This window comes from Sturnus vulgaris, chromosome 4 (genome assembly GCF_052056855.1).
Source record: "Sturnus vulgaris isolate bStuVul1 chromosome 4, bStuVul1.hap1, whole genome shotgun sequence".
NCBI lineage: Eukaryota > Metazoa > Chordata > Aves > Passeriformes > Sturnidae > Sturnus > Sturnus vulgaris.
Window position 1 is genome coordinate 42322125 of NC_142246.1, and position 13160 is coordinate 42335284.

The window sequence follows — 13160 nt, forward strand, 5'->3', positions numbered from 1 at the left end:
GTCCTTGCTGATGACAACCTCTGACCGTCTGAGGAAAACAGTTTAGTGCATGTGGCAAGTTGTTACGACTGTTGTTCAGGTTTATGTCAGATCAGACTCCCAGATCTTTTGCCAGTGTCTGTGATGAGTGTATTACTGGAGTCTTTACAGGCTCTAAGCTATTTTTTAGAAGAAAGTGTAAGAGATTTGTAAACTTACAAGAGGTAAGTTCTTTCTCCTTTTCCTTTCCCCAGTCCCCATTCAAGTGTATGTAAAAAACAGAATCACAGTAATTTTTGGTATGCACTGAAATAAGAGGAATGCTATTTGGTATGAACTACAGTAAATTGAAAGATCATTAATTTGGTTTTGTCCTGGCATTTTCCTAGGTCTACATCTTTTGTGCGTTTAAAGAGAAAAGGGAAAGCTGTTCCATCAACTTCACCTGTTTCATCTCAGTATCTGGGATCATTAAAGGTGTTAGAGGATAAATGCATGCAGAAGAAAAGTCCAGAATTCAGCAAAGTAGATAACTTAAGGGCAGCTGTTTTTCAGGTAGATTTTAAAAATGAACAAGCCAACAAACAAAATTGTGCATATAAAGGTCCTGATACAGGGGTCAACACCTCATATTTTCTTGAAATCAGTATTTTTTATCATATTCATTTCATTGTCTTACAGGTATAGTAATCTTTTTAGTCTGTTGGCTGTGCTTTTTCCTCCTATTATGAACAAAAAGCTCAATTAAAGGGATGTAGTATTTTTATGTGGTTCATAATTTATCGTGTCAGACTATTTTCAGGTGCATATTTTCCATTATTTCTACTTCATCCTTAGCCTAAGTGTGTACTTACAGTTTGTTTTTTTCCTGATCTGTTCTATTCAAATGACATTCAGGAAAAGAGATAAAAAATCCTGTACTCTTTCCAGAAGAATAATCTATGTAAGTTCCTTGTAGAATTTCACAACAATTATTTTCACGGTTTCAACAGATTTTTGCTAATCTGTTTGAGAACAACTCTTATTAACAGGCACTATTCATATTGGTATGTGTTTTTAATACTAGTTATAGTCCTAAAACAAATTTTAGACCCTCAAATCCATATTTATATTGTCTCCACAGTTTTTGAAGGTAGAACAGTCTTTCTTCACTTAGGACACTTTTATCTTTGAGCTGCATATCACATATATAGTTAATTCTTGAAAATTTAAGCCTGATTCTGCAGTTGGCTCATAACCTTTTATGTCTGAAGTTTCACTTTTTCCCAGTAGGATTTTATTCTCTTTAATTATGGGTATTTTCAAGAGAGACAACAAATGTAAATAATATTCCTATATGCCAAGTGATAAGAATCTTTATTCCATTCTCCTATTTAATTTATTCTTACATTTTTGTTGGTGTTTCTAGGGAGATGTTTTTTAAAAGATCTTTAAACTTTTCTAGATTTTGTAGCTGTGATTTTAGAACCTTAGGGTTTTTTTTATCACAATGTTCTTGTAATGACAGCTTAGTTTTCCACATGGGATGCTTATTTAACTAGCACATGGAAGAACTAAGAGTCATTTTGGTGGTCATTATATTGGTGCTGCTCTTTACTTATACCTTAAAAAGAATTTTAAAATATTTTAATGATTCTTACAGAACTGGTTGGAAAAGAAAAAGCTCCTTCTACTGGAATTAAAGAGAAATGAAAAGGAGAAAGCTGAAATTCTAAGGAAGAATACTGAACAGGTTTGTTTACATTGTTGTTTAAAAAGAAGTTTACAAACTATGATTCTTTGAAGTGTGCTCTCTGCCTAAGTGCAGCCCCCTGCTGTTGTAAGGTATCTGGTTTTCTCCAAATAGCTCGAGGTGATGTGAAACAATAAATGGCATGTCCTGCTTGTTAAGGTTGTAGTAAACAGTGTCTGTCCAATGCTTCCTACACATTTACATAAAGTGTGTTAAAAATGTACTTCCTAGATTGATATTGTCAGGAAAATTAATCCACAAACACCAGAGGTTTATGTCCAAAAAGGAGACAGAGGAGTCCTTTTTGCTTTATTCGAATAAAGGGAGAGGCCATGGGACATTCCCCTGGGATCTCTCAAATTTTCGGAGGACGCAGCCTCCTTTTTATCCTATTTTCCCGGCCGCATTTCCCTCTCTCTTTCCCCATTGGCTTAGGTACTTGAGAGGCACAGACTTCCCGGAACGCCTGATACCTGAAATTCCCCTCTAATGTATAACCCTCCCTTTTAATTTTTAATTCTTATAGAATTCATAGTTTTCCCCCCGTTGCTTCTTTCATCTTTCGATATCCTATTTCATTTATCAGCAGCCCTACACTTTGTTTGTAAAGGCAAATATCTCTTTCCATTCATCAATCAGTGGAATCCATCCCATTGTTTCTTTTATCTCTCAGTGCTAGCCTTATCTATAGGCTGATCCACAATCATTTGTAAAGACAAATTTAACATTCCTCTCAATCCCTCCTCTTTTATTTGTTTAATAATTGTCTTTACAAACTTTAGCTATCATTGACTTAATTTCTTGTTTCTGAGTTCTTTTTGGTTTTGTAATTATTTGGAGTGACATCAATTTCTTTTGTAACGATCTCTGGATCAGTAGGCGTGGCTATTACCTGCATCCCTTTGATCACATGTTGAATAAGTTGTACTAAGCAAGGGATCATGCATGGTAAAAATATTAGAGTTGCTACAGCACATAAGAGGAAAAAAAGTAGTTGTTTAACCCATAGTCCACCAGGTAGCCAAGAAAACATGTCCCATTCCCATAAAGGTTTTTGCTACTTTTTCTCCTAAGGTCAAAACAATTATTTTCCCATTTTTGGCTCCAACCTAACTGATAATATAAAGGTAACATTATTAAGAGAAACATTCTGATTGTGTAATCTAATTTCCTAACTTAATTTTTACTTTCACGTTGTTTTTCACACCACTTGTGGCGAGTGAAGGCACAGAAACAGCTTAACATAAAGAAAACAATGACAGCAAGGGTTGGTCCCCAGTGACTGGAGATCTGAGAGGAGGGATGCCCACACAAACTATTTCAGCAGGCACTCTGTGGGTGGGCACACGAGGCTTCCCCCGATGTCGACGCACTGGCTGCTGCTCCAGTCCACTCCTGCCGAGTGTCAGTCGCGGCCTCCCGTCCTTCTCCTCCAGTTGAGATGTCTAAATCTCTGGGGCTGCAGAGACCTTGACCCGAGTGTGATGGGTCTACCCATGTTCAGCTGTCTTGACGGCTATTCCTGTGGTCAGTAACACCTGGAAAGGTCCACGCCACTTCGCCACCAGTGGTGCTTCTTCCCACTCCTTAACTAGGACCCAGTCTCCCGGTTGGATGTTGTGAACAGCAAAGTCCAAAGGCAGGGTCTGTGCCAACTGAGCTTCCTGTCAAAGAGATTTCACAAAAGACAGTATCCGAGCCATATATTGTTTTAAATACACATCACTTATCTTTATCCCCCCACTCGGCTGAGAATTACAAGGGTAAGGAATTCCAAAGATCAATTCAAAGGGAGATAATTGAATATCTTCCCTGGGTCTGGCTCTTATCCTTGCTAAAGCCGGGGGCAGGAGCCATACCTACGGCATCTTAGTTTCTATTACCAGCTTCAGGAGATGTTTCTTTATTTCTCCATTCATCCTCTCAACCTGGCCCGAACTTTGTGGGTGCCAGGGGGTATGGAGGTTCCACCGTATTCCTAAAGCAGTCATAACTCCTTGAAGAATTTTTCCTGTAAAATGAGTTTCCTTATCTGAATCTATCACTTCCACCATCTCTTATCTTGGAATTTTTTTGTTCCAAAAATATTTTAACAACTGATCCTGTAGTTGCTGACACAGTTGGAAATGCTTCTGGCTACCCGGTTAATTGACATACTATTACCAGAAGATATTTAAATCTTGCCACTCGAGGCATTTCAGTAAAATCCACCCGGCATCTCTGGAAGGGACGTACTGCCCAACGCCTCCCTCCCCTGGCCAGTTTCTTTGTAACTTTGTTGTTGGTTTTAGCACAAGTCAAACAGCCTTCAGTGGCTCGCTTTGCCAGGCTAAAGAGACCAACAGCAGTGTTCATTTTGAGGAAGGCTTCTGCCAGTCCTCGGGAGCCCCAATGACTCCCTTCATTAAGTTCTTTTAACAATTGTAAGGCTAGAGTTTTTGGTATCCACTGCTTACCATCCCTTGTAAACCAATTATTTTCTCTTTTCTCTGCCCCACTTTTTTTAATTATCTCAAGTTCCTCTGGTGGAAAAGAGAGTTTCTCTGGCAGCGGTGCAGTTACTGGGAGCAAAGGCAGGATCTTAGAGACTTCTGGCAACAATGCAGCTTTGAGAGCTTCTTCATCAGCCAGTCGGTTTCCTATTGCCTCCTCCGACCATCCTGCCTGATGCCCCTTAATGTGGATTATCGCCACCTTTTTTGGTAAATTCACTGCCTCCAATAGGCGAGAGATTAAGTTCTCGTGAGCTAATGTCTTTCCTTTGCAGCTTAATAAACCTCTTTCTTCCCATAGTTTTCTAAATGCATGTATTACCCCATATGCATATTTAGAATCAGTAAATATATTTACTGTCTTGTCCTGGTATAATTCACAGGCTCTCACAAGCGCGTACAGCTCTGCTGTCTGAGCTGATCAGGTGTGTGGTAACCTCCCCCCTTCCCTTAATTGCTTCCCATTCACGATAGAGTATCCTGTAAATCGTTTCCCTTCTACCACCTTGGAGGACCCATCAATGAACACATTCTCTCCCTCAGGCCAGGGAATATCCCGTAGATCTTCCCTAGCCCGTGTCTGGAGGTCTATAACCTGGATACAATCATGGATTTCTTTCTGGCCCCCCTTTTCTCCAGGGCTATTTAAATAAGAGGCTGGATTAAAAATTTCCCCACCTTTAAATTCTAAATCCTCCTGTTCCATTAAACAAGATCCATACTGTAATAATCGAGCACTCGTCATCCACTTAGAGGCTCTCTCAGTTAGCAAAGCTTTAATCTGATGTGGGACTTTAACAATGAGATACCTTCCCCTTGTCAGCTTTCGGGCCTCAGCCACCATCAGAGCTGTGGCTGCAAAGTACTGCAGACAATGGGGCCAGCCTCTGGCACCGGGTCTAACAACTTAGAAAAACAGGCAACAGGCCTCCGTGTTCCCCTATGCTCTTGCACCAAAATTCCTTTAGCATGACCCTGTTTGACATCCACATATAGCTGAAATTCTTTTTCTGCGTCTGAAAGAGCCAAGACTGGGGCCTTAACCAATTTGTCTTTTAATTTCTTAAAGCTTTTTTCTCCTTCTGGTGTCCATACCACAACATTAGGACTGTTTTGAGTTAAAAAGTTATATAAAGGTCTGGCCACCACAGAAAAATCCTAGATCCATGCTCTACAGTATCCCACCAACCCTAAAAACTGCCGTAACTCCTTTTTAGTCTGGGGTAATGGTACCTGTAAAATCCCTTGTATCCTTTCTGGATTAATACACCGTAACCCTTCGGACAGAATGTGTCCCAAATATTTGACCTTCTTTTCTACCAACTGTGCTTTCTTTTTGGATACTCTAAGTCCCTTTTTTGCAAGAAAATTAAGCAGCTTTACAGTAGCCTCTTCAACCACCTTTTCCTGTTCCCCTGATAAGAGCAAATCATCTACATACTGCAACAACTTGACTCCTAAGGGTGGAGTAAACTCTCTTAATATTTTTTGCAAAGCTTGCCCAAACAGAACTGGTGACTCTGTATATCCTTGAGGGAGTACTGTCCATGTTAATTGTTGTTTTATCATTTTCCCTCCTTCCTCCTGTTCCCACTCAAAAGCAAAATACTGTTTACTATCTTCTGTGATTGGACACCCCCAGAAAGCATCCTTCAAATCCAGTACAGAATAATACTGATGTGAAGAAGGGATTTGATTTAGGATTGTGTATGGATCTGGAACTGTGGGATGCCTTGGTTTGACAATCTCATTTATTATTCTTAAATCCTGCACCATTCTGTAAGTTCCATCCGGTTTCTTAACCGGCAGGATAGGGGTGTTATAGGGAGACATACACGGGTTTAAAAGACCTGCTTTTAGCAGGGACTCAATAACAGGCTGTAACCCCTTCTTTCCCTCCCTTGAAAGAGGGTATTGCTTTTTAGACACCACTTGTCCTGGTTGCTTCAAAGTAATTTGGAGAGGCTCTATGTCCAGTTTCCCATATTTCCCTGGAGCTGCTCATACTTCGGATTTATTTTAGCATAAGCCTTTTCAGACATTTTACACAAAGATATCACAGTTTCGGACTCCGTGTCACTTCGTACAATACTAATTTGCATTCCCATTCTAGCCATCAAATCTCTTCCCAGTAAATTACAATCACAATTAGGAACAAACAAGAATTAATGAAGTTCAAATCTGTCCCCCACATCTATTAACAGCGGTTGAATAAAATGCAGTCGCTTATCCTTCCCGCTTACTCCTTGAATAACCAAGGATCTTTTTGACAATTTCCCCCCCTTAGGTATAAAATTTAAGGTGGACCGAGAGGCCCCCGTGTCTACCAAAAAACACACCTCCTCTCGATCCGGACCCACCTTAAAAGTTATTAAGGGCTCTTGAGTGGTGGGTCTTTGGTATAATAGGAGCCCCTGACACCCCTAATAATCCATTTCCATTATCCTCTGGACTTCCTCCTCCTGAGGGTCCAGTTGTTTTTGCGGACACTCGTTTTTCCAATGCCCTTCTGCCCTGCAGACAGCACACTGGTTCTTCCCCAGCCGCTGTTTGGGTCGGCTGTCCCCTGCCGAGGAGGGAATCCTTCTGCCACTTCCTTGTGGCCGACCCCGTCCCCTCTGTCCCTGGGGACCCCTTGGACCCTGCGGTTTATTCCTCTGGGGCTGCAAAAACTCTGCCATCATCTTTGCTTTAGCTTCTGCCTTTTCCTCATCCCTTCTTACACATATCTGCTGCGGTTTTCTAACCAATTCCTTTAGAGGCTTATTTTGCCACTTTTTATCTTTTTGTACCCCTTCCGTATATCAGGCCAGGCTTTAGTAACAAATTGTACTTTAAGCAATGTGTTGAAGGCTGGCCCTTCAGGATCCATCCCCCCGTGCTTCCTCAAGGCATCCCTAATCCTCTCCAACCAATGAGGGCTTTCCTGTTTCTCCTGTTCTAACGACATAGCCTTAGCTATGTTGTTAGTTCTGGGAGCCGCAGACTTGATTGCCCTGATCAAATAAGCACGGCAATCACGGTGAGCCAGACTGGCCTGGTTATTTGGGTCCCACTGGGGGTCTGCCTGGGGGATGGCATCACCCACCGTAGGTGCATTGGGTCCAGCCCCCCCTGCTGCTTGTGGATGTTCATCCTCCCACAGCTGCCGAGCTTTCAGCAAAATCATTCGTTTCTCTGATGACTCAAACAAAATTCCCAAAAGAAAATCCCAATCCTTCCATGTATAATCCGCATTTCCCAAATATTCCTCTATCTTTTCCCCCACCCCTATGGGATCATCCAAATATGGAGGTAATTCTTTTTTTCAACCCTCTTATATCCTGGGTAGTGAGTGGTACAATTACAAACCCAAATCCTCCCCCTTGACCCCCCCAAAGGAACTTGACAGAGTGGCATCTGGTGTACCCCTGTCTCTTGGGGGGCTTCTGATGCCCTAAACTGAGTTCCTCTTCTAGTTCTGGGGGGTGATACAACATGCTGCTCCCCTCCCCCTACACCATTATCCTTTTCAGGTGGGGCTGTAGGAATAACATTTCCCTGATCCCCTTGCTCTGAAAGTTGAGGATACAGACGACCTGCAGCTGGCTCTGGGTCAGCTAGCAACACTGGAGGACAAGACGGGGGAAGGTACTGAAAAACATTCCAATCCTCACCACTTTCCTCTAAATACCTTCACAAAATTCGACACAAATGAATTTTATCTGTTCCATAAGTAGCCATATAAGTCCCCTTGCCAACTTATACTCTGGCCACACAAAATAACAATATTTTACCATAATTTCCATAGTTACTTCTGGGTGAATATACAATCTTTCCCAAGACTTCAGCATTCACCCCAAGGGACTCTCCGGGGGTATTATGGGATCGTCATCCCATTTGCCGGGGCCCCTTCGCGGCTTTACCTTTCCAACCCTCTCTGGGTGCCCCGTTTTACCTGTGCTACCCTCCATGGGTGCCCTCCCAGGTTTACCTGTGCTACCCTCCATGGGTGCCCTCCCAGGTTTGCTCCCCGAAGATCCCATTTTACTCACCGGTGAGATTTTCAGTAGTCCTTCCCTGCGGACTCTTCACGGACCCCCCTGGTCCGCCACTCGTCTGTCTCCTGGACAGTCTCGGGAACCCAATCAATCGCCCGGTGCCGGCCGGCACCAAGGGGAGCTGATCACCGAAACTGGGTGAGGCGCGCCTTCAGCTCCGCTCGCCGCCCGCCGCCCCGGACGGTGGAAAGATCCCGGACGAGCCCCCAAATTGTCAGGAAAATTAATCCACAAACACCAGAGGTTTATGTCCAAAAAGGAGACAGAGGAGTCCTTTTTGCTTTATTCGAATAAAGGGAGAGGCCATGGGACATTCCCCTGGGATCTCTCAAATTTTCGGAGGACGCAGCCTCCTTTTTATCCTATTTTCCCGGCCGCATTTCCCTCTCTCTTTCCCCATTGGCTTAGGTACTTGAGAGGCACAGACTTCCCGGAACGCCTGATACCTGAAATTCCCCTCTAATGTATAACCCTCCCTTTTAATTTTTAATTCTTATAGAATTCATAGTTTTCCCCCCGTTGCTTCTTTCATCTTTTGATATCCAATTTCATTTATCAGCAGCCCTACACTTTGTTTGTAAAGGCAAATATCTCTTTCCATTCATCAATCAGTGGAATCCATCCCATTGTTTCTTTTATCTCTCAGTGCTAGCCTTATCTATAGGCTGATCCACAATCATTTGTAAAGACAAATTTAACATTCCTCTCAATATTCAAGTTAGTTTACAAAGACCTTGGGATGCTTAACTCTTAAGTTGCTAAGTTTTGTTTTGTGCATGGGAACATGAGGCATTCACTCCCTGCTTATCTAGAGGACTCTATCTTGGATAGTATCATGCACATTCTTTGATTTGGCTTTTAAGTATTTAATATATTTCACTTCTAAGCACTTAACATGCATTTCATATCCTTCTACACATATTTTGTGGGAGCAGTTAGTCTCATTCAATTAAATTTAAAATGGGCATAGAAAAAAGCCCCCTATATATGCTTAAAATTTAATTGTAATACCTGCAATGTTGTCAGCAAATCAATGTCTGTTTCTTTATTGCTCTGTTTAGAAATAAGTTTAAAGCATACTATTTCACTTAGAATTTTATACTGAAATTGTTTTAAATGTAGACTTTTATTTCCAATCTAGAAAGAAGCACTTAAAAGAGAAGAATCAATTGCATGTTATGAAGCCTGGAAAAAAAAGAAAGAGAAGGAAGCAAAGAAGTTAAGTGAAAAAAAAAAGCTTGAGGCACTTGAGGAAAACAAGCCAGCAGAACAGAATAAGGAAAAAGCAGAAGCTGCACAAGCGGTGATGTGAAATATGTACATAAATGTGTATTTGAATGTGGTTCTGGAGATGATAAAAAATAATTTTGAGTAATCCAGAAAGAGATGGAAATGAACTAGAATCTTAAATCTAAATATGCTTAGTTTTTGAAGAAAGCTTGTGTTAGGTTTGGTTCTGTCAGAAATATATAATGTTTACACTTGCAGACAAACAGGCGCTTATATTTGGAGTCTATTAACTGAGTATAAAATAAACTTCATACAAATACTTTAGCAATTAACTATTACCTACTGGAAAAATAAGATTCTTTTTAGGTATAGTGATACCCACTTTTGAGCAATTCTACAAGCAAATATGCTAAAATTAGAATGTGTAGAAATTACAAAAAATAATGCAGAATAGACTAGTGGAGTATTGACAGAAAGGTGAGAGGTAAGATTTCTCATGTATCTGTGGTTGTCTTTAGGCATTCAAAAAATGGAAAGAAAGAAAAGTGGAATATTTAAGAGAGCAAAGCAAGAAGGAAAAACAGTCTGAAAGATTGAGGAAGAAGATAGAAGAGGACCTGGTTGCAGAGAAGAGGAGAGTCAGTGTATCAGCAGTTGAAAAATGGTACTTCTCCACTGTGTTTGCTATATCATAGATTCCAAAATCCTTGCTTATAAATGTAATAGGTCTTCTGTGAATGCTTGATGTGCTTGTATTTGGAAGACAATGGAATACTTGCGATAGACTTCATTCCCAATGCAGACTAAGTCTAACAGTGAAAACAAGCTGTGAAGCTCCCTTCAGTTTATTAATTTAGTTGCTTTCCTCCCCAAGAGGATATTAACTGAGCCCAGGCAGAGATACTGCAAATGAGAAAATTCATTAAGTAGTATTGTGTCTTACATAGTTATTTTCATGCTTCATTACTAAGCCATAGGAAGGAAGGTAAATCTTTAAAGTTTTGTGGAATACAATGTAGGAATACAGATGTAGGAAGAAGGAAATGAGATGTATCTGCTGGAGATATTCTATACTAGTTTTACAAGCCAAGAGTTTTCACAGACAATGCACAACTTAGTTACCTACAGAAGTTCAGATTTTATTTTTTGTTTTTATTATACTAAATAAGGGAGAACAAAGTACAGAAAAAGTTATGTCATAATAGATGGAGTAGTAAATTATTTATACCTTGGTGATGTATAAAAATAGGCATGGAAGATTTTAAATACATATTTTCAATCTTTTATTAAAGATATAAAATACATATTTTGACTCAATTTACTTAATTGGTCACAGATGCAGCTTTTAGTCTGTACCTGATGACCTCTTGCTCTTCCGTCTCACTATGCAGGAATGAAAAGAAGGAAGAATATATAAAGAAGAAGAGAATAGACAAATTCATAGAGAAAAGAAAGCGAGAAATGCAACAGGCAAAGAAGGAAGAAAGAAGTGAAAAGGCTATGGAGGAATATGAAAGATGGCTGGTATGTTTGGTTGAGTTTTTTTGGGTTTTTTTGCATTTTATCAAAACCAAAACTTTTGATGTAGTAATGAATGTGAGCACTTAAGTATTGTAACACTTGTGGGGTGAGAGAGAGGCCAGACGGTGGCAACATTACATTACTTGTCCCCCAGAATTTGTGAGCAAAATGCATGGTGCATTTGATATCTGACGTACATGGAAGATATAGTCTCCCTACCTGCATATCGTAATTTTCAATTTCCGTTAGTCTTCATTTTTTGCTGTTCTATATCAGGAGCAACCACCTCTGAAGGGCCAGTTATCCAGAGCACAAAACCTGCAAATCCCAACAGCGTCACCAGCTGCAAGGGTCAGTGCTTGTACATTCAAGGAAGCACTGAAAATGGAGACTTGGATACCTCACAGCTGCTAAAAGGACTTTTAATGAGGTTCAAGATGATTTCCATTTGCAAGAATGGGTGGAACTCTGATGCTCCCAATTACATTCTTCTCACAGCAGTGTCTCAGTTGTAAAGCAGTAAATTAATCCAGTGCTCTAGTCCCAATAATAAAGTAGGGTTTTTTTCCTTGCTGCAGAAAGACAAACTAGAAAAGAGATCACTAATATTCTTAGCATATTGTTTTCTTAAAGGTATGTGACTTGCCAGTTAAAGAAGAACCTGTTTTAATTCCCCAACCTGTGACACAGTCTTTCTTCATGCTGATTGTCAAGGTTATTAGTTAGAAAGTGTTTCTTCTGTTGTGTCTTTCATGTGATTTCTGCCACATCTTGTACATGTGGTCTCTGTTGCCATTTTTAAGAATGGAATATTGCAACCCAGCTGGATTAAGGTCCTTACAGTATTTCCTCTTTACTGTCAATAGCTTATTTATTTTTTACATTTTTTTTTCAGGAGGGAGAGTCAGAGTCAGGCAGCTATACTGGTGTGGGACAGGTTTAGAGAGCAGTTGCACAAAACAGCAGGAGCCTACATGTTTTCCCTTCTCTCTGTTTCCAAACTTCTTTAGTCTTTGGTTTAGATCTTTTAAGATGTTTGACCTGGTCCCTGGTTGAAATAGCTGTCATTTCTGTAATCACTGATAAGAAGTTTTTTTTCTGGTCCCCATTGTCAAGACATTTTCAACTCAGTTTAGCAGATGATTAATGTCTGATCTTAGGTTATTTCTTACTTGGTCAATATTCACAATTGCCATAGTAAGGAGTACTATGCTTTGAGCAGTAACTGATGCATTGCCCTGGTATGCTCTGCTTACTGAGTGTCCTAATTAGCTTAGTTGTACCAAAGCAAGAATGTTACTTCTCATTGTACATTTGACTTCTATGTTGGTTTGAAAGTAAAACCAGTGCGAGACTCCAAGTCAGTAATACAATTTAATAGGAGAAAAGAGAAAAAATAAAATACATGCAATAATATAAAAGAAACAACCACCAACACAGTCAGAAATACAACCTGACACCCTGTCAGTCCGGGTGTTGGTAGCAGTCCGTATAAATGGTGGCTGCAGTCCTCCTGGATGACAGATGTGGTTCAGTTGAAGCAGTGCTCCCGTAGAAGGTGCAGTTTTCCTCCGAAGATCCAGCGATGATGTGGAAAAGGTCCGACTTTCCTCTGGGATCCAGTGGAAAGGTCTGCCTTTGCGTCCCAATCCCCAGTTTTTTATCTAGGTAGGAAAGGCTTGGCTCCTGCCCCTGGCTGGGGTGTTACCTCTCGTGAGGCAAGGCGACCCGGCTCGAGAAGGACACGACGACTCAATTACAGGTCGTTCGGGCCAATCACTCACAAACACCAATATGGTAGATGGTGAAATGGCGTTTATTTCCTCTTCGCGTGCTCTTATATAACTACGGTCTGCTGACATCATCACTAATCTCTTATTGGTTAACCCAACTGGAGGGGCGGGGCCCTATCTTCCCGTACATCGCGATGATCTTCCGACTGAACCTTTCTGTCTAACCACGTTTCCCCCCGCCTCCATGATTAAACAGAACTATAGAATATATCAGAACAATACAAACATTAATTCTTAACCATGTTAATTACAAAAAAATACAAAAACAAAGGTTGTAGCAAATACGTTGCAATATTTCAAACAAGTGGTTAACAGAATTCTTGAAACTACTTAAGATAACTGTTTCTGTTCTAACAGCATAATATCAATTTTA

At 40.6% G+C, this 13160-nt stretch overlaps 1 protein-coding gene across 3 annotated transcripts in view; it reads left to right on the plus strand.

Annotated features, from left to right (window-relative positions):
- MAP9 (microtubule associated protein 9) overlaps positions 1–13160 on the plus strand; it is a 33197-nt gene that overhangs the window by 6342 nt on the left and 13695 nt on the right. For 2 of the 3 annotated variants that reach the window (XM_088163679.1, XM_014893315.2), the window contains exons 6-10: positions 369–534; positions 1622–1711; positions 9385–9546; positions 9992–10137; positions 10865–10997. In XM_088163679.1, the coding sequence (XP_088019805.1) occupies positions 369–534; positions 1622–1711; positions 9385–9546; positions 9992–10137; positions 10865–10997 (697 nt within the window). Of the gene's footprint in view, positions 1–368; positions 535–1621; positions 1712–9384; positions 9547–9989; positions 10138–10864; positions 10998–13160 lie in introns of all 3 variants that reach the window. The other variant, XM_088163678.1, reaches the window with a different exon arrangement.